The sequence below is a fragment of the Cervus elaphus genome, chromosome 9 (genome assembly GCF_910594005.1).
Source record: "Cervus elaphus chromosome 9, mCerEla1.1, whole genome shotgun sequence".
NCBI classification, from domain to species: domain Eukaryota; kingdom Metazoa; phylum Chordata; class Mammalia; order Artiodactyla; family Cervidae; genus Cervus; species Cervus elaphus.
In genome coordinates this window covers 13,568,931-13,594,165 of record NC_057823.1, presented here as the reverse complement: position 1 = coordinate 13,594,165, position 25,235 = coordinate 13,568,931, and the positions used below count along the sequence as shown (strand labels likewise).

The 25,235-nt window shown below is 46.0% G+C and overlaps 1 protein-coding gene across 1 annotated transcript in view; it reads right to left on the bottom strand.

Annotated features, from left to right (window-relative positions):
• ADGRE2 (adhesion G protein-coupled receptor E2) overlaps nt 1-25,235 on the bottom strand; it is a 66,552-nt gene that overhangs the window by 40,367 nt on the left and 950 nt on the right. Inside the window, 10 exon segments of the mRNA XM_043911187.1 lie at nt 15,845-16,022; nt 16,454-16,531; nt 16,645-16,691; nt 16,776-16,922; nt 17,405-17,470; nt 17,473-17,550; nt 18,512-18,643; nt 21,774-21,929; nt 22,469-22,588; nt 22,901-22,954. Of these exon segments, the coding sequence (XP_043767122.1) occupies nt 15,845-16,022; nt 16,454-16,531; nt 16,645-16,691; nt 16,776-16,922; nt 17,405-17,470; nt 17,473-17,550; nt 18,512-18,643; nt 21,774-21,929; nt 22,469-22,588; nt 22,901-22,954 (1,056 nt within the window).

Here is a 25,235-nt window from a genome sequence, read left to right as displayed (position 1 = left end):
AAGAGGCTACCTTCCCCTTCCAAGGTTCCTTTGTTTTAGCAATCTTCAATGATTTCAATGACTGACCACTTATGCTGCTTGTTCTTATCTCTTCCCATACTTTAAATTCTGGCTCTTATATTTTCAATTCACCAAAAAAGAGTGGTCATGCCCAAATCCTAGGCAACCACCTTCCACCCTCCATGGCAATAAAAGCACAACTCCAGGCCCCATTCTGTCTCCCCCTTGTGATTTCACTGTGTGGCTTCAAGCGTGCTGTGTCATTTAGGTGCTTTGAGGATTAGCTGCCCTGGACTCCTTGTATGGTGCCTTAAAATAAACACTGCTTAGAAACCAATGAAAATGAAAGCACAACAACCCCAAACCTATGGGACACTAAAAAAGCAGTGCTAAGGGGAAGGTTCATAGCAATACTGGCTTACATCAAGAAACAAGAAGAAAGTCAACTAAATAACCTAACTCTACACCTAAAACAACTAGAAAAGGAAGAAGTGAAGAACCCCAGGGTTAGTAGAATGAAAGAAATCTTAAAAATTAGGGCAGAAATAAATGCAAAAGAAGCAAAAGAGACCATAGCAAAAATCAACAAAACTAAAAGCTGGTTCTTTGAAAAGATAAATAAAATGGACAAACCATTAGCCAGACTCATCAAGAAACAAAGGGAGAAGAATCAAATCAACAAAATTAGATGAAAATGGAGAAATCACAACAGACAACACAGAAATACAAAGGATCATAAGAGACTGTTATCAGCAACAATGCCAATAAAATGAACAACCTGGAAGAAATGGACAAATTCTTAGAAAAGTATAACTTTCCAAAACTGAACCAGGAAGAAATAGAAGATCTTAACAGACCCATCACAAGCACAGAAACTGAAACTGTAATCAGAAATCTTCCAGCAAACAAAAGCCCAGGACCAGATGGCTTCACAGCTGAATTCTACCAAAAATTTAGAGAAGAGCTAACACCTATCCTACTCAAACTCTTCCAGAAAATTGCAGAGGAGGGTGAACTTCCAAACTCATTCTCTGAGGGTTCCATCACCCTAATACCAAAGCCAGGCAAAGATGCCACAAAAAAAGAAAACTACAGGCCAATATCATTGATGAACATAGATGCAAAAATCCTTAACAAAATTCTAGCAAACAGAATCCAACAACATATTAAAAAGATCATACATCATGACCAAGTGGGCTTTATCCCAGGGATTCAAGGATTCTTCAATGTCCACAAATCAATGTAATACACCACATTAACAAATTGAAAGATAAAAATTGTGTTATCTCAATAGATGCAGAAAAAGCCAGACAGAAAAAGCTTGCAGACAAAATTCAACATCCATTTATGATAAAAAACCCTCCAGAAAGCAGGAATAGAAGGAACATACCTCAACATAATAAAAGCTGTATATGACAAACCAATAGCAAACATTATCCTCAATGGTGAAAAAATGAAAGCAATTCCCCTAAAGTCAGTAACAAGACAAGGGTGCCCCTCTCATCACTACTATTCAACATAGTTTGGAAGTTTTGGCCAGAGCAATCAGAGCAGAAAAAGAAATAAAAGGAATCCAGATTGGAAAAGAAAAAGTAAAACTCTCACTGTTTGCAGATGACATGATCCTTTACATAGAAAACCCTAAAGACTCTACCGGAAAATTACTAGAGCTAATCAACGAATATAGTAAAGTTGCAGGATATAAAATCAACACACAAAAATCTCTTGCATCCCTATACACTAACAATGAGAAAACAGAAAAGGAAATTAAGGAAACAATTCCATTCACCATTGCAATGAAAAGAATAAAATACTTAGGAATGTATCTACCTAAAGAAACAAAAGACCTATATATAGAAAACTATAAAACACTGTTGAAAGAAATCAAAGAGGACACAAACAGATGGAGAAACATGCCATGTTCATGGATAGGAAGAATCAATGTAGTGAAAATGAGTATATGACCCAAAGCAATCTACAGATTCAACAGATTCCCTATCAAGCTACCAACGGTATTTTTCAGAACTAGAACAAATAATTTCACAATTTGTACGGAAATGCAAAAAACCTCAAATAGCCAAAGCAATCTTGAGAAAGAAGAATGGAACTGGGGGAATCAACCTGCCTGACTTCAGGCTCTACTACAAAGCCACAGTCATCAAGACTGTATGGCACTGGCACAAAGACAGAAAGACAGATCAATGGAACAAAATAGAAAGTCCAGAGATAAATCCATGCACCTATGGACACCTTACCTTTGGCAAAGGAGGAAAGAATATACAATGGAGAAAAGAAAATATCTTCAACAAGTGGTTCTGGGAAAACTGGTCAGCCACTTGTAAAAGAATGAAACTAGAGCACTTTCTAACACCTAACACAAAAATAAACTCAAAATGGATTAAAGATCTAAATGTAAGACCAGAAACAATAAAACTCCTAGAGGAGAACATAGGCAAAACACTCTCTGACATGAATCACAGCAAGATCCTCTATGACCCACATCCCAGAGTAATGGAAATAAAAGCAAAAATAAACAAATGGGACCTAATCAAACTTAAAAGCTTTTGCACAATGAAGGAAACTATCAGCAAGGTGAAAAGACATCCTTCAGAATGGGAGAAAATAATAGCAAATGAAGCAACTGACAAAGAATTAATCTCAAAAGTATACAAGCAACTCCTGCAGCTCAATTCCAGGAAAATAAATGACCCAGTCAAAAAATGGGCCAAAGATCTAATCACACATTTCTCCAAAGAAGACATACAGACGGCTCACAAACACATGAAAAGATGTTCAACATCACTCATTACCAGAGAAATGCAAATCAAAACCACAATGAGGTACCATGTTACGCCAGTCAGAATGGTTGCTTTCCAAAAATCTACTAGCAATAAATGCTGGAGAGGGTGTGGAGAAAAGGGAACCCTCTTATACTGTTGGTGGGAATGCAAACTAGTACAGCCACTTTGGAGTACAGTGTGGAGATTCTTTAAAAAACTGGAAATAGAACTGCCATATAACCCAGCAATCCCACTCCTGGGCATACACACCGAGGAAGTCAGATCTGAAAGAGGCATGTGTGCCCCAATGTTCATCATAGCACTGTTTATAATAGCCAGGACATGGAAGCAACCTAGATGCCCATCAGCAGACGAATGGATAAGAAAGCTGTGGTACATATACACAATGGTATATTACTCAGCCATTAAAAAGAATACATTTGAATCAGTTCTAATGAGCTGGATGACCTTGGAGCCTATTATACAGAGTTTAGTAAGCCAGAAAGAAAAACACCAATACAGCATACTAACACATATATATGGAATTTAGAAAGATGGTAATGATAACCCTATATGTAAAACAGCAAAAGAGACAAAGATGTATAGAACAGTAGTTTGGTCTTGTGGGAGAAGGCGAGGGTGGGATGATTTGAGAGAATAGCATTGAAACATGTGTATTATCATATATAAAACAAATCGCCAGTCCAGGTTTGATGCATGAGACAGGGTGCTCAGGGCTGGTGCACTGGGATGACCCAGAGGGATGGGATGGGGAGGGAGGTGGGAGGGGGGTTCAGGATGGGGAACACATGTACACCTGTGGCATATTCATGTCCATGTATGGCAAAAACCAGTACAATATTATAAAGTAATTAGCCTCCAACTAAAATAAATAAATTAAAAAAAACTAAAGTAATATTTTACCATAAGTACAGTATAATGTAACCTAAGTAGGCTTCCCAGGGGTCTCCGTGGGTAAAGAACCCGCCTTCCAATGCAGGAGACACAGGTTCAGTCCCTGGGTGGGGAAGATCTCCTGGAGCAGGAAGTGGCAACCCACTCAAGTATTCTTGCCTGGGATATCCCATGGACAGAGGAGCAAGGCGGGATACAGTCCATGTGGTTGTAAGAGTTGGACATGACTGAGCACACACACATATATTTTAAGTATTGCATGAGGTATACTTACACAACAAAATCATTCACTGTCTAAAAGTAAAATAAATAAATAAATAAACATCGCATATTCCTTCACCACAATCCAGTGTCAGTAGGTTGACTTAACTGCAAGAGGAGAAGGGGACTCAAGTCTGGTTAGGTAACAAAACCACAAGGACCAGTCCAACCACAACAGTGATTATGAATAGGGTGAGACCAGCACAAGCAACAATCTAGATGAAATGGACATTCCTACAGACACACAAACTACAAGAGTAACTGAAGAAGAAGGAGAAAATCTGAACAGACCTATAACTAGTAAGGAGACTGAATAAGAAATCAAAACATCCCCAAATGCAAAGCCCAGATTAGAATTCTACCAACCATTTAAGGAAGAATTAACATGAATTTTTGTAAACTGTTACAAATATAGAAGAGGAAAAAACACAATCAAAATAATTCCATGAGACCACCATTACCCAGAAAACAAAGCCAGATAAAGACATCACAAGAAAATAAAACTATAGATCAGTATCTCTTATGAACATAAATGCAGAAATCTTTAACAAAATATTAAGAACAAATTTACTCAAGGAGGTTCAAAACTTGTATACAGAAAACTACAAATGATTGTTTAAAGAAATTGAAAACACTCAATAAGTGGAAAGAAATCCAGTGTTTATGGATGGGAAGATAATGTTTGAAGATTGCAATATTCCCCAAAGTGATCTGCAAACTCAATGCAATACTAATAATGCTATGACAGCATTTAATTAGTTTTTGCAGAAATGGAAAATTTCATCCCCAAATTTGTATGGTATTGAAGAAACACAAATACTTAAACAATCTTGAAAATGACAAACAAAGTTGGAGTATTCATCTTCCTGATATTGAAACTGACCACTAACCTACAGTATTCAAAACAGTATGATACTGGCATAAGCAGAGACATACAGACCACCACAATAGAATTGAGAGTCCAGGAATAAACACATACGTCTATTGTTAATTGATTTTCAACAATGGGTGCCAACACCATTCAGATATTTGGCTATATAATCAGAAAAGAAGGCTGTTGGACCCCTACCTCACACAATACACAAAAATGAGTTCAAAATGGGTCAAAATGCATATTTAAAAGCTAAAACTAGAAGGGAAGAAGACATAATGGTAAATCTGCATGATCTTTGATTTGGAAATGGATTATTAGATGTGATAAAAATGCACAAGCAACAAAAGAAACAATAAATAAAATGGACTCTATCATAATTTAAAGCATATTTAAGCATATGTCCATCAAAGTGAAAAGACTATGAAGAAAGTGGAAAGATGATCTACAGAGTGGGAGATCATATTTGCAATTCACATATATCACACAGTCTACTAGTAGAATATATGAAATATATTATATATATCAATAAGTCTTATATATAAAGAACTCTTACATATATATATATACACACTCATATATGAGTATATATATGTATGATATATATATATATATATAAAGAACTCGTACAGTTCAACAGCCAAACACCAAATAACTAAATTTAAGAATAGGCAAATGATGGAGGGTTCCTGGCCATCTAGTGGTTAGAACTTGTGCTTTCAGTGTGGTGATCTGGGTTCAATCCTTGGTCAGGGAATTAAGATCCTTCATGCTGTATGCCATGGCCAAGAGAAAAAAAAAGTAGGCAAAAGGACTTGAATAGATAGACATATTTCCAAGAAAGATACAAAAATGCTCAACAATGACATAAAAAATATTAAACATCCTTAGGTACTAGAGAAATGCAGGTTAAACCATGGTGCAATCTCTCCTGACAGCTACTAGAATGGCTATAATGAAAGAAAAAAAAATGGAAGCAACAGGTGTCACTGACAATTAGGAGACTGGAACCATTGTACATTGCTGTTGACAGTGGAAAATGGAAAAATAGCCATTTTGGGAAAATAGGCCATTTCTCAAAATGTTAAAAATAGAACTATCACACAACTCAGCAATACCACACTGAGCTTTGTGACCCAAATGAATGAAAATAGATATTCAAGCCAATACCTATACAACAATATACACAGTAGCACTGTTCACAACAGTCAAAAGGTAGAAACAACCCAAATGTTTATAGGAAATATAATGTATTTATTTCTATTTATAGGAACTATCTAGTATGGAAATCCATAGGGGCAGAAAACCAATAACTGATTGCCAGGGCTGAAGGAAAGGAGAAATTTGTGGCTGTTTAGTGGACAGACAATACCTTTGGGATTATGAAAATGTTTTAGAAATAGAGATGAAGGTTATACACCTCTGTGAATACACTACTACATGTCTCCAAATTGTACACACTGGTTAAAATGGTGAATTTATAATAAAGTGCATTTCAACTTAATAAAACAAATCAGACTTAAATAGCAAATAATACTAGATTTATACACTTCCAAATTTAATGCCTTGGTTTTTTTGAAAAGAAAGTGAAAGTGTTAGAGACTCAGTTGTCTGACTCTTCACGATCCCATGGACTTTAGCCCACCAGACTTTTCTGTCCTTGGAATTCTGCAGGCAGGAATACTGGGAGTGGATTCTTCCTTCTTCAGGGGATATTACTGACCCAGGGATTGAACCCAGGTATCCTGCATTGCAGGCAGATTCTTTACCATCTGAGCTACCAGGTGGTCTTGTTTTGAAGCCATTTATATTTTATCGTAAATTCTTCAGTATAATTATTTCCTTTGCTGTGTGAGGCGAGCAGAAGTAACACAGCTTAGATTAGGAGTAGGCCTTACTACTTGGTAAGATTATCAGGCCACCTGGATACAGCCAATTAGCCTTCACTTAACACTGACCGCTGTTTGCCAATTAGGAAATTAGGAACGGGGCGGAAACCCCCAGGAAAGTCCCGCCCACATGAAAGTTTTGACCAATGAAATTGCTTTGCAAACTTGTAACCAATCTGCTTAAACCAACTACTATGGGCGTGTGCTTACCCTATAAATTTGTGTAGAAGCTTGGGCTCGGGGGTCTCTGACCTGCACCACTGCGTTGGATGCGGCAGAGGGCCCTGGATTGAGTCAGTAATAAACTTCCCCTTTTTGCCAGTTGCATTGTGTTGGAGGCCTTCTCTCTTCCCGCTCGGGGATTCAGACATCGGGCATAACATTTGGGGGCTCGTCCGGGATCCCTGGACCGGGGGAAGAGAACACTTCCAGGACAGAGGGGAAGGCTAGATAATAGCACCGGTGCTCTGGAAAACTCAGGGGGCCCGAAAACCCAGTGCTGTGTTGTCGGCCGACGTTTGTCTGTCAGGTCAGGAAAGTCCAGTGTAAATCCGAGGCCCTGCTGTGAAGCAGGAAGGTATCTGCCACAGGAAGTCCAGTGTAAATCCGAGGACCTGCTGTGAAGCAGGAAGGTATCTGGCACAGGAGAAAGCTTTCTATAAAGGGGGGAACAGATTAAACGTTCCAGCAGGCGTAAGGCTGAGGCCAGCGAGCGCGCTGGAAGGCAGCCGTCTCTGTGGGAAGGAGAGTTCCTCTCCTGATCCCGAGTCTGGTGAAAAAACTCAGGGGACCCGAAAACCCAGCGCTGTGTTGTCAGCCGACGTTTGTCTGTCCGTGTGTTTGTCTTCGGCTCTCCGTGTTTGTGTGTGTGCCAGCATTGTCTCTGATCTCGTTCTCTTCTGGTGCATTGTTCTCTTCCTTCTCCCCTTCTTCTCTGATCTGCCCTCAACTCCTATTCTTTTCAGGAGTTTCAGTGAACAGGCGAAAGGTTGTGGGGGCAATTGATGAGTCCTGGCCAGGGCTACACTCTGGCGGACTCTGAAGGCCCTACAATAAGTGAGCCTCAGTAACTAGAGCCCGACCAGGTGAAACTCTCCTTTCACTCACAACCTCACCTGGGACGATTGTCAGCAGCTTTTGAAGGTGCTCTTCACCACAGAAGAACGGGAGCGAATTCTGGCAGAGGTGCGGAAACGGGTCCTGGGAGCCGACGGGAGGCCAACCGCCCAGCCTCATCTCGTGGACGAGGGGTTTCCTCTGTTGCGGCCTAACTGGGATTTTGAGCAAGCAGAAGGTAGGGAGCGTCTTCGAGTGTACCGCCAGATTCTGATGGCAGGCCTGCGGGCCGCAGCAAGAAAGCCGACAAATTTGGCGAAGGTAAATTTAGTAAGGCAAGAGCCCACTGAGAGCCCGGCAGCCATTCTAGAGAGGCTGATGGAAGCCTTCAGGCAATATACACCTATGGACCCCCAGGCTGAGGAGTCACGTGCTGCAGCCCTGTTAGCATTTATAAATCAGGCAGCCCCAGATATTAGGAGGAAATTACAAAAGATAGAGGGATTGGGAGAACAGACGATACAGGATTTACTGAAAGCAGCTGAAAAGGTATTTAATAATAGGGAGACCCCAGAAGAAAGGGAAGAACGAATTTGATGGGAGGAAAGGGAATTAGCTGAGAGGATCAGGAAGGAAGATAGAGAACATAGAGTGAGGGAAAACCGGAAGAACCAGAGGGAGCTAGCCCAGATTCTTTTTGTGGGGATAAAGGCCGGAACAGAATTGAGGGAACCTCGAGACCCCCAGATGAGAGAAAAGAGAAACCAAAAAGGCAGGCCCTAAAGAAAGATCAGTGTGCCTACTGCAAAGAACAGGGGCACTGGAAAAATGAGTGCCCTAAGAGGGACCCAAGGAGAGGAATGACCCGGAGAGAGAGAATCTCCCCTGGAACTCGAGTTCTATATGCGGGGAAAGACAGTGACTGGGGGAGTCAAGACTCGGCACCCCTCCCCGAGTCCTGGGTAACCATACATGTGGAGGGGAAACCCGTTGGCTTCATGGTAGATACTGGTGCCCAACACTCTGTTTTAAATAAAAAACTGAGACCAATGTCTAAGAAAACCAGCTTGGTGCAAGGAGCCACGGGGACAAAAAGATATTATTGGACCACAGAACGAAAAGTAGATCTGGGGACCCACCAGGTGTCCCATTTGGTTTTGGTGATACCAGAATTCCCAGCCCCTCTACTTGGAAGAGACTTGTTGACTAAAGTTAATGCTCAGATTCATTTTGACCCTGGGAGAACGACAGTCACGGATGGACTTGGACAGCCAATACATGTCTTATCCCTAGCCTTAAGAGATGAATGCAGACTTTGTGCGCCAAAGCCCTCAGAGACCATAGCACCAGATGTACAACCGTGGGTCCATAAATACCCGTTGGCCTTGGCTGAAACGGCAGGGATGGGACTGGCCAAACAGAGACATCTGGTCATCATTGGGCTAAAGGCTGGGGCAACTCCTGTGAGGGTGAGACAGTACCCCATGAGCCAGGAAGCTCAGCGGGGGATGACTCCCCACATTCGACGTCTCATGGATGCTGGAATTCTCAAGCGGTGCCAATCCCCTTGGAACACACCCTTACTGCCGGTGAAGAAGCCAGGGGGGACAGATTACAGACCTGTCCAAGACCTGCGAGAAGTCAACAAACGGGTGAGTGACATACACCCCACTGTCCCTAACCCTTATACCCTCCTGAGAAGTTAGCTGCCTGAGTACACTTGGTACACTGTGTTGGACTTGAAAGATGCCTTTTTCAGCCTACCCCTGGTGGCCCAGAGCCAGGAGATATTTGCCTTTGAGTGGACCGAGGGGGAAGGCCAACTGGTAATACAATTAACTTGGACCCGCCTCCCACAGGGGTTCAAGAACTCCCTTACCTTGTTTAATGAGGCTCTGAGTGAGGACCTCTACGAATATTGGACTTGCCACCCAGAGGTCATTCTGCTACAATATGTAGACGACCTCATGGTAGCTGGAACCACCGAGGAGGCATGCAACCGTGCCACCGGGGACGTCTTACAGACCCTAGGCATCTTGGGGTATTGCGCTAGTGCAAAGAAGGCACAAATAGCCCAGCAAAAGGTCACCTATTTGGGGTATAAGATCAGGCAGGGGCAAAGGTGGCTAACCCAGGCCATGAAGGAAACAATATTGCAGATACCAGAGCCCAAGACCCCACGCCAGGTGAGAGAGTTTCTGGGGACTGTTGGATATTGTAGACTGTGGATCATGGGGTTTGCTGAGAAGACCCAGCCCTTGTATGAGGGAAGTGAAGAGACCCCAAACTGGACTTGGACTGAGCCAATGAAAAGCCTTTCCAGACGCTCAGATGGGCCCTACTAGAAGCCCCAGCCCTTGCCCTGCTTAACCCAAATAAGCCATTCCAGCTGTTTGTAGATGAAAAGCAAGGAATAGGAAAGGGGGGTCTTGACCCAACAATGGGGACCATGGAAGCGGCCGGTGGCATACCTTTTGAAGCGATTAGACCCGGTGGCTGCTGGGTGGCCCCCTTGCCTTCGCATCATTGCAGCTACAGCCTTCCTCATCCATGATGCCGACAAGTTGATGTATGGACAGCAACTCCTGGTTCACACCCCCCAAGCCATTGAAGGGGTTTTGAGGCAGCCACCGGGTAAGTGGATCTCCAATGCCCGCTTGACACATTACCAGGCCTTGCTGCTTGATGCCCCACGGGTGCGTTTTCAGACCCCTTGCTTCCTGAATCCGGCCATGCTCTTACCCAACCCAGAGAAAGACCGCCCTCTCCATGATTGCAGCGAGATACTGGCTGAGGCCCTGGCGGCATGAAAAGACTTAACTGATGTACTAGACAATAGTGAGCTAGTATGGTTCATGGATGGGAGCAGCTATGTAAAAGATGAGCAAAGGAAAGCGGGAGCCGCCATAGTTGATGATTTAGGACAGACAATATGGGCTGAGACACTTCCCCCAAACACTTCTGCACAAAAAGCAGAATTGATTGCCCTAATACAGGCTCTGGAGCTAGCCAAAGAGAAGAGAGTTACCATTTTTACCGACAGCCGATCTGCTTTCAGCACTGCCCATATTCAAGGTCCAATATACCAAGAAAGGGGATTTCGGACAGCTGAGGGAAAGGACGTCAAAAATTTGCCAGAGATTCACAGGCTCCTGGAAGCTGTTCAACTTCCCCGGGCAGTAGCAATAGTACATGTCCCTGGTCACCAGAAAGGAGAAGACCCTAAGGCGCGGGGCAATCGTGCCGCTGATGTGGCCGCTCGAGAAGCGGCTAGCCGGGACTACACCATCCCCATATTAGCCGTGGGACTTCACCTCCTGGTATGGGGACTTTGCCACCAGTTCCCGAATATTCCCTCCCTGATCTCGCCTGGATCAACGAGGATACCACCCTCCAGAAGGATGACAAAGATGGATGGTACCGAGATCAAAACAACAACCTGATATTGCCTGCCACCCTGGGTCGTCACCTGTGTGAACACCTGCATACAACTACACACTTGGGAGGAAAAAAGACCCTAACACTTCTCCAGACAGCCTGCCTGAGGTTCCCTTGACAAAATGCAACTGTACGAGAGATAATTCAGGCTTGCAAAGCATGCCAGCTAATGAGGGCAGAGAAGAAGCAGCACATGGGAACGAGGTACAGAGGGGAAAAGCCAGAGCAACACTGGGAAATAGATTTCACTGAGGTAAGGCCAGGCAAGTACGGGTATTGCTATCTGTTGGTTCTGGTAGATACCTTCTCAGGGTGGGTGGAAGCCTTCCCCACTAAGGGAGAGACAGCAATAGTGGCTGCTAAAAAGATCTTAGAGGAGATAGTGCCTAGGTATGGGCTGCCAGTGACTATGGGCTCTGATAACGGACCTGCCTTTGTGAGCCAGATTGTAGAAGGGCTGGCCCAAGCTCTGGGGACGAAATGGAAGTTACATTGTGAATATAATCCCCAGAGCTCAGGACAGGTTGAGAGAATGAATCGGACTCTAAAAGAAACTTTGACAAAGTGGGCAATAGAGACTGGCGGGGACTGGGTGACCCTCCTTCCCTTCGCGCTCTTTCGAGCACGTAACACCCCTTATAAGCTGAATCTTACCCCTTTTGAGATTCTGTATGGAAGACCCCCTCTTGTGTGTCCTATTTTCAAAGGAAAATGCCTGCCACCCCCTACTTTGGAACAATTCCAGCAAACTCTGATGGCATTAAGTAAGGTACATAACCATGTTTGGAAATTGATTTGAGAGATACACGAGGGTCAAAATAAGGGGGCCATCCCCTCACATGATATTGGCCCAGGTGATTGGGTTTGGGTAAAACGGCACCAATCTAAAGTATTAGAACCTAGATGGAAAGGCCCTTATGTTGTTCTCTTTACCACTCCTACTGCTGTCAAGGTCGACGGGATTGGACCCTGGGTTCACTGCAATCACGTGCGGCAAGCCACACCCGAAGAACAGGAAAAAGCGCGAGCAGAATGGAAGGCAAGTCTTCACCCGTCAAATCCTTTGAAACTGAAACTCGTCCGCCGGGAGGTCTCCTAATTATTGATGGGCAGACTCATGAGCTGCTCAATGAGACCTCAGGAATCCACCCTCCGAACACCTGGTGGCCAGACCTTTACTTTGACCTAAGGGGAATCTTCCCCGGGGAAGGATCCCGAGGGAAATATCCATAATTTGGGCCATGGGGAGCTGTGAGGACTGGGAGAAAACTCGGCCAAGAGGGGTTCTTCGCATGCCCAGGCAAATCTGTGGTGGCCCTCTTGTGATGGGCCCCAGGAATGGGACGTAGGACCTCAGATATGGGTGCAATTTAACCAAGTTTCACTATCTCTGGAAGGCCAAGGGCTTTCCTCCCTATGAGCCGCTGTAGATGCAATCAGTCACTTAGAGAAGTCTTTGACTTCCTTGTCTGAGGTGGTCTTGTAGAATAAGAGAGGATTAGATCTATGGCAAAAGTGAGAGAGGGACTGGCACAACGAAAGAGAGAACAGGAAGCCCAGCAGAGATGGTTTGAGTCTTGGTTTCAACACTCCCCCTGGCTGACTACCTTAATTTCCACCCTCCTGGGTCCACGTACAGTGTCAGTGGCCCAAGATGGAAAAGAGGAAGATTCCTCTACTTGAACAACAGACAGGGGGGAATGTGAGGTGAGCAGAAGTAACGCAGCTTAGATTAGGAGTAGGCCTTCCTACTTGGTAAGATTATCAGGCCACCTGGATACAACCAATTAGCTTTCACTTAACACTGACCACTGTTTGCCAATTAGGAAATTAGGAACGGGGCGGAAACCCCCAGGAAAGTCCCGCCTGCATGAAAGTTTTGACCAATGAAATTGCTTTGCAAACTTGTAACCAATCTGCTTAAACCAACTACCAATGGCATGTGCTTACCCTATAAATTTGTGTAACAGCTTGGGCTCGGGGCTCTCTGACCTGCACCACTGCAATGGATGCGGCAGAGGGCCCTGGATTGAGTCAGTAATAAACTTCCCCTTTTTGCCAGTTGCATTGTGTTGGAGGCCTTCTCTCTTCCCGCTCGGGGATTCGGACATTGGGCATAACAGCTGACACTTCATTTTACAATGAAAATTTAGTTTTTCATTTCTTTTTAACCTTTTTTTCTCTCTGTTTTTCACTGAAGTACAATTGAACTAGAATATTATAATAGTTTCAGGTGTACAATAAAATGATTTGATATTATCATACATTACAAAATGATCACCACATTAACTCTAGTTACCATTCATTTCCATATATTATTGACTACTTTCCCTATGCTGAACATTGTTGGTGGTGGTTTAGTCACTACATTGTGTCTGACTTTTGCCACCCCCTGGACTGTAGACCTCCAGGCTCCTCTGTCCATGGAACTTCCCACGCAAGAATACTGGAGCGGGTTGCTATTTCCTTCACCAAATTCTGTACCTTCAGTTCAGTTCAGTCACTCAGTCGTGTCCGACTTCTTGCGACCCCATGAATCGCAGCATGCCAGGCCTCCCTGTCCATCACCAGCTCCCGAAGTTTACTCAAACTCATGCCCATTGAGTCGGTGATGCCATCCAGCCATCTCATCCTCTGTTGTCCCCTTCTCCTCCTGTGCCCGATCCCTCCCAGCATCAGAGTCTTTTCCAATAAGTCAGTTCTTCGCATGAGGTGGCCAAAGTACTGGAGTTCCAGCTTCAGCATCAGTCCTTCCAATGAAGAGCCAGGACTGATCTCCTTCAGGATGGACTGGTTGGATCTCCTTGCAGTCCAAGGGACTCTCAAGAGTCTTCTCCAACACCACAGTTCAAAATCATCAATATTTTAGTGCTCAGCTTTCTTCACAGTTCAACTCTCACATCCATACATGACCAGTGGAAAAACCATAGCCTTGACTAGATGGACCTTTGTTGGCAAAGTAATGTCTCTGCTTTTTAATATGCTATCTAGAAAAAAAAATATGCTATCTAGGTTGCTCATAACTTTCCTTCCAGGGAGTAAGCATCTTTTAATTTCATGGCTGCAGTCACCATCTGCAGTGATTTTGGAGCCCCCCAAAATAAATTCTGACACTGTTTCCACTGTCTCCCCATCTATTTCCCATGAGGTGATGGGACCAGAGGCCATGATCTTAGTTTTCTGAATGTTAAGCTTTAAGCCAACTTTTTCACTCCCCTCTTTCACTTTCATCAAGAGGTTTTTAGTTCCTCTTCACTCTCTGCCATAAGGGTGGTGTCATTTGCATATCTGAGGTTATTGATATTCCTCCCGGCAATCTTGATTACAGCTTGTGCTTCTTCCAGCCCAGCGTTTCTCATGATGTACTCTGCATATACGTTAAATAAGCGGGGTGACAATATACAGCCTTGATGTACTCCTTTTCCTATTTGGAACCAGGCTGTTGTTCCATGTCCAGTTCTAACTGTTGCTTCCTGACATGCATACAGGTTTCTCAAGAGGCAGGTCAGGTGGTCTGGTATTCCCATCTCCTTCAGAATTTTCCACAGTTTATTGTGATCCACACAGTCGAAGGCTTTGGTGTAGTCAATAAAGCAGAAATAGATGTTTTTCTGGAACTCTCTTGCTTTTTCGATGATCCAGCAGATGTTGGCAACTTGATCTCTGGTTCCTCTGCCTTTTCTAAAACCAGCTTGAACATCTGGAAGTTCATGGTTCACATATTGCTGAAGCCTGGCTTGGAGAATTTTGAGCATTACTTTACTATTGTGTGAGATGAGTGCAATTGTGCGGTAGTTTGAGCATTCTTTTGGATTGCCTTTCTTAGGGATCAGAGTGAAAACGGACCTTTTCCAGTCCTGTGGCCACTGCTGAGTTTTCCAAATTTGTTGGGATATTAAGTGCAGCCCTTTCACAGCATCATCTTTCAGGATTTGAAATTGCTCAGCTGGAATTCCATCACATCCACTAGCTTTGTTTGTAGTGATGCTTTCTAAGGCCCACTTGACTTCACATTCCAGTATGTCTGGCTCTAGATGAGTGATCACACCATTGTGATTATCTGCATTGTGAAGATGTTTTTTGTACAGTTCTTCTGTGTATTCTTGCCACCTCTTCTTAATATCTTCTGCTTCTGTTAGGTCCATACCATTTCTGTCCTTTATCGAACCCATCTTTGCCTGAAATTTTCCCTTAATATCTCTAATTTTCTTGAAGAGATCTCCAGTCTTTCCCATTCTGTTGTTTTCCTCTATTTCTTTGCACTGATCACTGATGAAGGCTTTCTAATCTCTCCTGACTATTCTTTGGAACTCTGATTCAAATGGGAATATCTTTCCTTTTTGTTTCTCTTCTCTTCACAGCTATTTGTAAGGCCTCCTCAGACAACCATTTTGCCATTTTTCATTTCTTTTCCATGGGGATGGTCTTTACATCCCTTTATTTATTTTACAACTGCAAGTTTGTCCCTATTAGTCCCTCTCAACTATTTTGCCCTTCACCTTTTATTTTAATTTGTTTATGAGATTAACTGGAAGATATAAGCATGGCCACTTTGCTCTAGTGAGACTGAAAGAGCAAGGAGGCAGGGAAAAAGCAAAGCAGGAACCTGCGGTCAGACTCAGGTACTGACTTACCCATGCCTGCAGATGAACTGAAGTTCCATGACCCTTCAGGCAATGCCTTGCTCACCCCTCTCAGGACATTTTCCAGGCCAAAGAGCAGGTTAGTGACTGCAAAGTGCTGCTCTGATAAGGTCAGGGTTTTCAGGTCCCCGGGGGTCTCCAGCAGATCACTCATCTCCTGTACAAGGACCTGGGGGGATGGGGACACAAAGCTAGTAGCCCATGCATCTGAGAGGCCATATGAAGGTATGACCCAGTCACAGAGAACAGACTAAAGAGACTGGGTGATACAGATGGTACGGGATGGGATTCCCTGGGTGATTTTTGCCCCTGCAATCCAACCACTTAGAGGTCAAGCTTTTTCATTAGTGTCAAGGATGAAAGCTTTTTCATTAGTGTCAAGGATGATGTAAACCCAATATCCAGAAATAGGGAAAGGAAAGGGCATTAGTAGGTGTGCCGTGGTGTTCACTACACATGTCCACTCTTCCCACCCACCCTGTGGGAGAGGCGGAGCCTCTGAGAGAGCGCCTTTGTTGTTGGGGTGTCCCCTTCCAGACCAAAGTTTCCCAAGGCTTCTATGAGATGCTTCCCTCTGCCTCCCTTGGGTCCTGCCCTTACCCGAACAGTGTTCAGGACAGAGGCCGAACTGAAGTTTCTGCCCAGATCCTGGATTCTTTTAAAGAAGTGAGAGAGCGCCTGGGGGAGAAGACAAGGTGGTCAGAGAGTCTCATGTGAGTGTGGGAGCTTGGGGGAAATGAACGGGCTTTGCGGAGAGATTTCCTGCTGCCTGTCCCTTTGGAGCCACTCACCTGGCTCTTGATTCCAGGGGGAGCAGTCCAGGTGGGGAAGGGGATCTCTACAGGGGACAGGGGAGCAGTTCATTAGGTGTGGCAGCGTCTGTTTGCTGTGGGCGGGTCTTAGATCAGGGCAGGACAAGTACCTTCGCAGATGGTGGTCATTTCCTCATGCCTGAATCCAGGTTTGGGCACCCAGCCTTGGCGGCAGTGGCACGTGTATGAACCCACAGTGTTGACGCAGACGGTGGACTTGTGACAACGATGCTTCCCAGAGCTGCACTCGTCCACATCTGGGGACACAAAGAAGGGAGTTAGGCTCTGCCCCAGTCTGATGAGGTTCCTCTCCTCGCTGTGCCCCCTTACTTTCCAATTAGTGCTTCCTTCTTCCCAGGAGGTGATGCCACCTCCTGGAATCAAGGACAGCACATCCTTGAGTAGTGGACACTGTGAATATATATGGGAAGTGTGTAGAGTTCTGACAGACAGCAGATGAGACAAGTACAGCTTGTGAAAATACTGAAATATCCTCTTTCCAGTTGGTAATTAGCTATTGCCTGGGGTCCCTGGGAGCCTTCCACTTGGTACCCCAGCTCCTTCTCTAGGACCCCTCACCCCTCCAAGATCTTTTCACATTTAACCTCAAAATGCTTAACACCTTACACAGCAGGGGACCCCCAGTGATCTTTCTGTTTGGTTTGTGTGGGTACCAGTGAGTATGTGATTAGATGTTTTGAGTGTGGGTGTCCAAAAGTGTAGCATCTGAGCTCCAGACCTTCACAGACTGTGTTGTTTGGGCCACTGGGGGACCCAGGGATAGGTTTCCAGCTGGGGTAGCACGGCACTCAAAGCTGCCCATGAAGTTGAGGCAGTGGGTGGAGCTGTGGCATGGCTTTCTCCCAGAGGTGCATTCATTCACATCTGAGGAAAAAGCCAGATCAGAGCTACCCCTCTTCACTCACTGCACCCATTTTTCATACCTCTTCTCAGATTTCATAGCGCTGCTCTCTGAGGACACCCTCTCTCTGAAAGTTACCTGGCCTGCTGGGATACAAATGTGTGATGGCATTTTCTAACGTAAAATTTCCATAAGCTCAGATCCTCCCCACAGGGTGGACAGGGCACAACTTTGTGGGTGCAGGTGTGATCCCAGACCAAGCTGAGTCCCTTCACATCTGGTTCAGGATGCTCTGTGGGGGCACCTGTGATGGGCTCCTAACTAGGGAGGCTGTAGCACTGATCATGACCCACGGGTGATGTGGTGAGTGATGGGGAGGCACCACTGCCATCCGGAGCTGCATCCCTGCCTTTATTAGAACAGAACTCAGAGGACCAGTCCTGTCTAGCCCAGGTCCCCAAGCTCCTCACTGTCTGCACTGAAGACACACCTCTCCTCATAGTGCTGCTGCCTCTTCATTGCCAAAGATTGTCATGGCAGCTACCCTTAAGATGACTCCAGCTTGGACATTGTCCCTATTTATAAGAAGAAAAATGAGGTAAAGATAGAAACTGAATCATGGAAGCTTGACTCCCCCATCAAAGCTCTTACTCACATTCTCTTTAGCCCTGGACTGAGGTTCCCCCTCTGAAAGCCAGAGGTGACACCTCCCTCTGATCCAATGTGTCAGATGAGGAAGGGAGGAGGTCTGGGATGTTCATGGGGGTGGGGAACTCCACAAAGAAACCCCAGGCCCAGAAGGCTCTGCTGTCTCCCTGATCTGTGGTGGGACCATTCGAGGAGGTGATCCTTGGGCAGGGCCCCAGAAGACCCTTGTGTCACAGGAACCTGAGTCTTGTCTCCCTCTTTCTTGAGGTCCCTGAACCACCTCAGCTCCTCCCCCAGCTCCAGGCCCGCCTCGCCCTTTCTTCCTGGGATTTATACCTGTGCAATTCCTTGGGTCATTTGGGTTGAACTGCAAGCCGGGTGGGCACTGGCAGGTGTAACCGCCCTTGGTGTTGATGCAGATGCTGCGGCCTTTACAGACTCTGGGTCTGTGCTGACATTCGTCCATGTCTGCAAGAGGAAGGAGAACCTTATGGGTGCCTGTGGCTGTGGACAACCTTCCGGCCTGGGTGTCATCCATGTTTCTTGGCATAGAAGCATCCAGAAGGGCCTGCCCTCTCTTCCTTTGTGAGTGGGGGCCTCTCCTCATTCATATGGAGGTATCCTATGGATGAGCATGGTGACCTGGAATTTCTGTTGTCTAGAAGTGGCCAGAAGTGGCCCAAGTTACCCAGTCTGCCATCTCTGACTCCGTGAGCCTCCCTGGGAAGCTCCCAGCTGGGATGGCGGGATCACAGCTGCCAGTGTCCCAGGCTAAAGATTTGGACAAAGGCCTGGGTGGGTCTTCTTGGGAACCGAGTACAGCTGTGTTCCCTGAGCAGGGCCCGTCTTGGCTCCCAGTGATGCACTTTGTCCTGACTTCCCCAGGGTGAATGCTGCCAGCTGAGTTCTCCTTGAATCCTGCTGATCCCGGCAGGACAGTGCTCTTCCATCCATGCTAACTCTGAGACTCCAGCTCCATGAACGTGGACAAAGACCCACCCCTGAGTCATGCAACTCAAGGATGAGGCTTGTGGGCAGTTCCACAGAAAAGGCAGATGATGATAAAAAGGCCAAGGCCACCTGAGCAGTGGGCACCAGGTTGTGCTGGACAGTGGGTTTGATGTCTGGCTCAGCTTTAGGGCTGTGAAGGTGCCTTTATCTGATTCCCATGAAGGCATCCCCCAGACTGGCAGGAAGTGATGAGAATCTGTAGCTGAGCAAGGCTCATGATGGGCGAGGGCTGGGTGGCTGGAGCAGGGAGCAGGTGCTCATGGGCGAAGGGTGGCAGGTGTTTCTGCCATCTTGACACTTGGCCTCACACTAGAGATGTGGACATGTGCACACTGCTGGGTGGGGCTCAGCCCCCACCTTCTGTCCTCACATGGTCTGGGTCATTGTGCAGTCTGAGTTGATCTCCTTAGTAGAGGGTCAGACCAGAGGAAATGGTCCCTGGTGACAACCTATCGTTGAGACCAGATGGAAACCTCTTCATTTACCTGATTCTTCCAGTGGGTTGGGGATTGATGTCACCCTGCCACACCCCTGACACAACATCCTCCCAGGCCCCAGTCATCAGAGCTACCTTAGGTCCATGAACTGAAATTATGGGAGAAGGTCAGGTGGAGACTTGGGCGGGGAAATAAATGGAAGCTGAGCAGTTGAGATGTTGCGTCAGGGTGCCAGCAGGCATCTTCTCCAGGCAGTTTGCTGGCAGGGTCATTGATGGCTGGGGGCAGTGGAGCATTCCTTGAGTCTTCCTCCTCTCACATTTCTGGATGGGGCCCCAGAGTCCACCATGACCCAGGGTCTCAGAGGCCCCAGTGGGGGCAGGTCTTCTTCCAGACAGCACTAACAATGGCATTGAGGACAGATAGTGTTCTGGACCACACGGTGCTGTGACCACACTGAGTATGGTGTGAATGTCACTTCCTCTTTTGTTTTAAGAAGATAAGATGACTTGTGACAGTGAGATGTTCTGAACATCCAGAAGAGACCCTCTGCAGAGGTCCTGAGTGTTGGGGTTCAGAGAGGGTTGGGAGACTAGATAGGCACACAGGACAGCCGTCTGATGCCTGGAAAAGTTGAACAAGGAGCCCAGGGACCCAGCCTAGGTCTTCTTCTCAAAGCAGACCTCATGGCCCGGACATGGATAGACATGTATTTGGGTGCAGCGAGGGCTGGAATGCTGAGGTGGGGAGTGCAAGACAATCCAGCTGAGCCTGTCACAGATCTAGGTCTTCAGGCAGAAAGTTTTGTTGCAAACCAGCAGGTGGCTCTCTCCCTGTCATCCACCTTGAGGTCTATTGAGGTCCCCTCCCACTTCAGTCTTACATCTATGTCTCTGGAGGGTCTCACAACAATGGGTGAGGAGCCCGCTTAGTGCAGACCCACTGAGTGGGATCAATGATCACCACGTGCAGTTGTGCAGGTTGCTCACTGCACAAGAGTATCTGGCCAATGAGGCAAATTGGGGGAGGAACGTCAACTCAATCTCCATTCCCCAAACACACAGTAGGCCTGGAGATGAGGGACCTTTACTAATTTACTGAAGGCTCTGTCTTCTGACCAGGTCATGAGTTCAGGCACAACAGCCACCCACTGAGGTTGCTATGGGTTAGCAGAGACTCCACACAGATGCAGGTCCCCTCTTCCCTCCCACCTGGGAGGCTCTGCTGCCCTCTGTCTGCAGGGCAGGAGGGAAGGGACTGGGCCCCAAGGTTGCTGGCTCTTCTCCCTGCAGCGGGGTGGGTCAAAGAACACTCTTCAGAGTCCTCTGAACCCTGAGCTCAGCATCCTTCTCACCTCCCACCTTCACTTTCCTCCCCTCCCCATCCGCAGCATTCAGGCCTATCCGTCTTCATGGACCCCTCTCTGGAGTCCTGTCTGACCCACTTCTGACCCCCTACCCCTTTCTCTACCTGCCTGCTCCCCCTGGAAGTGGGGCAAATCCTGGTGATGTGTGGAGGCCATGCTCTTCCTGGTCCTGGTGAAGGAGGGGATGCACCAGGACAGCTGCTCCTGAGCACCCACCCTGGGCACAGCCCCCATCGAGAGGGTGTGTTAGATCATGATGACCATAATTTAAAAGCTCAACAGCCATCAGTGTTTTGTGCTTTGTGACCTCATATACCTTTCAGCAATTCTATGAGGTAAACACCATAATTGCCCCCCCCCCCCAACTTTTTATAGTTAGGTAAGCTGGAGCACAGAGAGAGGTGAAGTAACTTGTCCAGATCACGTAGTGATCTTGGCAAAGCTGCTTTTGTTTTTATTTGTGCAAGAAAGGGGTACTTAAAAAAGAAAACAGAAAATCACAATAATGTTATCACATCTCCCATGTTAACAGTGATTTCTGAATAAGTATCCTGGCCAGTGTCACACATGCAGCTCTCAGGTGGCAAAGCCAGGACCTGGGTCCCTGTCTCAAACCATCTGCCTCTCTGTGCAGGTGGGACTGGTACCTATAAACTGTCCCAACTCAGACCTGGGTGCTACACCTGTAACCAAGGTCCTGTTTCCTGGGTGCTTCAGATATGACTCAGCATTTTGGACCTGAAACCTCAAGAATGAGAGGCAGAAAATGCAGCATCATTCTTACCTTGACATGTGTTCTCACTCTCATTCTGGAATATTGTTGCCCCAGAAGTAGGCTCAAATCCTGGGAGGCATGTGCAGTGGTATCCCCCTTCTGTGTTCTGGCAGTCTGCTGAACTTCCACAGTACACTAGTGAGGGTGGCCCACACTCATTGATGTCTGGAACACAACAAGGCAAAGGGTCACCTCCCAAAGATGTGTGTCCCCTCAAGACAGAGATCCCCATCCCCTACCTGACTCTGCAGCACTGGGCCTGATACATAATCCATGTCTTTTTGGAAAGATTTAGACTCTTGGTCAATACCGCTGAGTCTAGGATGCAGCTGGAACAAGCCATCCCTGAAGCCTGTGCAGTCAGCTCTGATCTTCCTAGCCCTCTGACTGGCACCCCAGACTGGGACACAATGGGCAGTGCTGAAGTGGGGAGTGGGTAGAAGCTCTGCATCTCCCTCCTCAGTCCTGAAAGGACAAACTGAGGCTCAGACTTCAGGCTCCTGGAGATCTAGCTCCTCTCCAGGAAGCCAGGATTAGTCATGTCTCATCTCTCCACCTTTGTATCTTTTTGTTTTTATTTTTTCTGTGCTTGACAGTTCTGAGGACAAAGCCTGAGGCACCCATTGAATACCCATGTCTCCCATGGGTACTGGGCTGTACCACACATTCTCTGCATGTCCTGCCACCACCCCAAGTCTCCGTACCATCACAGCTCTCCAAGGGGTCCGTGAAGATCTCCCCAGAAGAAGTAATGAATCCTGGATCACAGCGGCAGGCGTTGCCATTGACACATGAGGATTTCGGAGGGCACCGCAGAACACAGGCTGTGGGGGGCAGAGATGGGGATGGAGACCATCATCAGAAGTTCCATAGAATGAAAGAAAGCTGTCATCTGGGGGTCCATGGGCAGAAGAAGGAAGCATGAATGGGGGGAAGGGAGGGAGGAAGGGGGAGAGATGATGCTATCCAAAGGGGAAGAGCTCAGAACACTCTGGGCACTTGGGGAGAAGAAACAACTTCTCTTGTTCCCAGAGAACCATTTCTGAACCTCACTTGAAAAATAAGTCTCCTTCTCTCCTTTGTTGGTGAGAGAACCCAGACCCTGGCATGCATTCTCCACCTTCCCCCAGACTCACCTTTACTGTTCTGGGCTGTAGGTCCCATTGGAAACAGCAGCAGCACCAAGAGTCCTGGGGCAGAAAGACAGAGATGACAAAGATAGGAAAATGGAGCTTCAGTTTCAACCCTTTCCATGTGGCCATTGCCTCCTGGGGAGATGGTGGTGTCCCTGCTGCCCACCACTTTCCAGCAGCCTCCCCAAGGTTCCTGTGCTTTGCACAGAACCGAGGGCTCTGCCTTTCTCTTGCATCTCCTGGGACTCCCCAAAGAATCAGTTACTGACAGGCACAGCCCTCATGGAACCACAGGTGCTAGATGTAAAGGGACAGAGTATACACAGAGAGCTGATGACAAGGACACATCTTAGAAACTCCAACCTCTCCCAAATGAGGGGCTTATTTGAAGAGGGAAGAAAGTCCTTGGCGTGGGGTGCCTTTGCCCATACTCAGGTTCTTTGTCCTCTGGCAGTGGCTGAAATCTCTCTGGATTTCTCTCCAGGATGGTTTCTCCTGTTGAAGTTACATGTTTCAGGACACATAGAAAGAGCATGGATATTGCAGTTAGACAGTCCAAGTTTGGAGTTAGACAGTCCAAGCCCTCCCTCATGATGATGTCAGCAGGACATGGAACCTTGGAATCAGGAGAGGGTGAGGACAGGTAGATATGAGAACTAAGGTATCTGCAGGTAGATCCAGTCTCCCCTGGATAAGCGGCCTCTCTAGGTTCAGCAGCCGTGGCTGCTGTGGTTCCCTGCAGATGAGCTCCTGACCTTTCTGTAGTGCACTGAGGTCACAGCTCCTCCCCTCAGTCTCAGTCCAACCCTGAAATGAATCTCTGACAGCAGTAGGCTTTGTGATATGAAACCAGTGTGGCTGTAAAGTGTTGAAGTCTACCCTACAGTCAGTACCCAGTCTGTCATCCCATCCAAGTGAGCAGATGAACCCTAAGAAATTCTTTTCAGAGCTGTGTGCCTTACAGGATCTTTCTTCTTGGGCAAAGATAAAAAAGAATTCCTCTTCCAGGTGGTACTGCCATTTCAACACTGTTATGTGACAGAGGATCCTGGTGGAGAATGGATTTGAAGACCCAAGTCTGCATACAAACTTTCACTTGGTGGCCACGTGTCTTTGGAAATGCCACCTGTCCTTTGAAGCACAATTTCACCAATGAAAAATGAGCTGTTGTTCTTCAGTTGCTAAGTCATGTCCAACTATTTGTGGCCCTGTAGACTGCAGCACATCAGGCTCCTCTGTCCTCCACTACCTCCCAGAGTTTGCTCAAACTCACATCCATTGAGTCAATGATGCTATCTAACCATTTCCTCTTCTATTGCCCTCTCCTCCTCATGCCCTCAGTTTTTCCCAGCATCAGGGTTTTTTCCAGAGTGTCAGCTCTTTGCATCAGGTAGCCTGAGTATTGGAGCTTCAGCTTCAGCATCAGTCCTTTCAATGAATATTCAGAATTGATTTACTTTAGAACTGACTGGTTTGATTTACTGCAATGGCAGTAATAGCATAATAGCATGAGCTTTACTGCAGTTTTAGATGACTGAAGACTAATAAGGTTTAGTTGATATTATGGTTAATTTTATGTAGCAATGTGACTGGGCCGCTGTACCCACATATTTGGTCCCACACTATTCTAGACATTGCTGTGAAGGTGTTACATGAACTAGCATCGTTTGGTAGGAAAAATCATTTCTTTCATCTTTATCTTATATTGGACCATAGTTGATTAACAATGTTGTGTTACTTTTAGGTGTATAGCAAAGTGATTCAGTTATACATATACATGTATCTGTTCTTTTACAAATTTTTTTCCCATTTAGGCTATTACAGAATATTAAGCAGAGTTCCCTGTGCTAGGCAATAGGTTCTTGTTGATTATCTATTTTAAATATAGCAGTGGGTACATGTGAATCCCCAACTCCCAATCTATCTCTCATCCCCCCCTTCCCCCCATAATCATAAACTTATTTCCTAAGTCAGTGAGTCTGTTTCTGAGTTAACATTTCAATCAGTAGACTCTGAATAAAGCACATTACCCTCCATAATCTGGGTGAACTTCATCCAATCAGTTGAAGGCCTAAGAGGAAAAAAAAAATTGACCTCTTTGAAGAAAAAAAAAAATCACTTCTGGAGGCCCTCAAACATGAGATGCAATATCAGGTCATCCTGGGTTTCCAGTGTGCTGCTGGTCCTTGGGACTTTTGGACTTTCCAACCTCCACAATCTCATGAATCAGTTTCTTAAATAAAATCCTTTCTCACCTCTATAGATTCATCCTATTGGTTCTGTTCCTCTTGAGAACCTGGGCTAATACATGTGGTAAAATTAGAAATCTTTGTTAAGT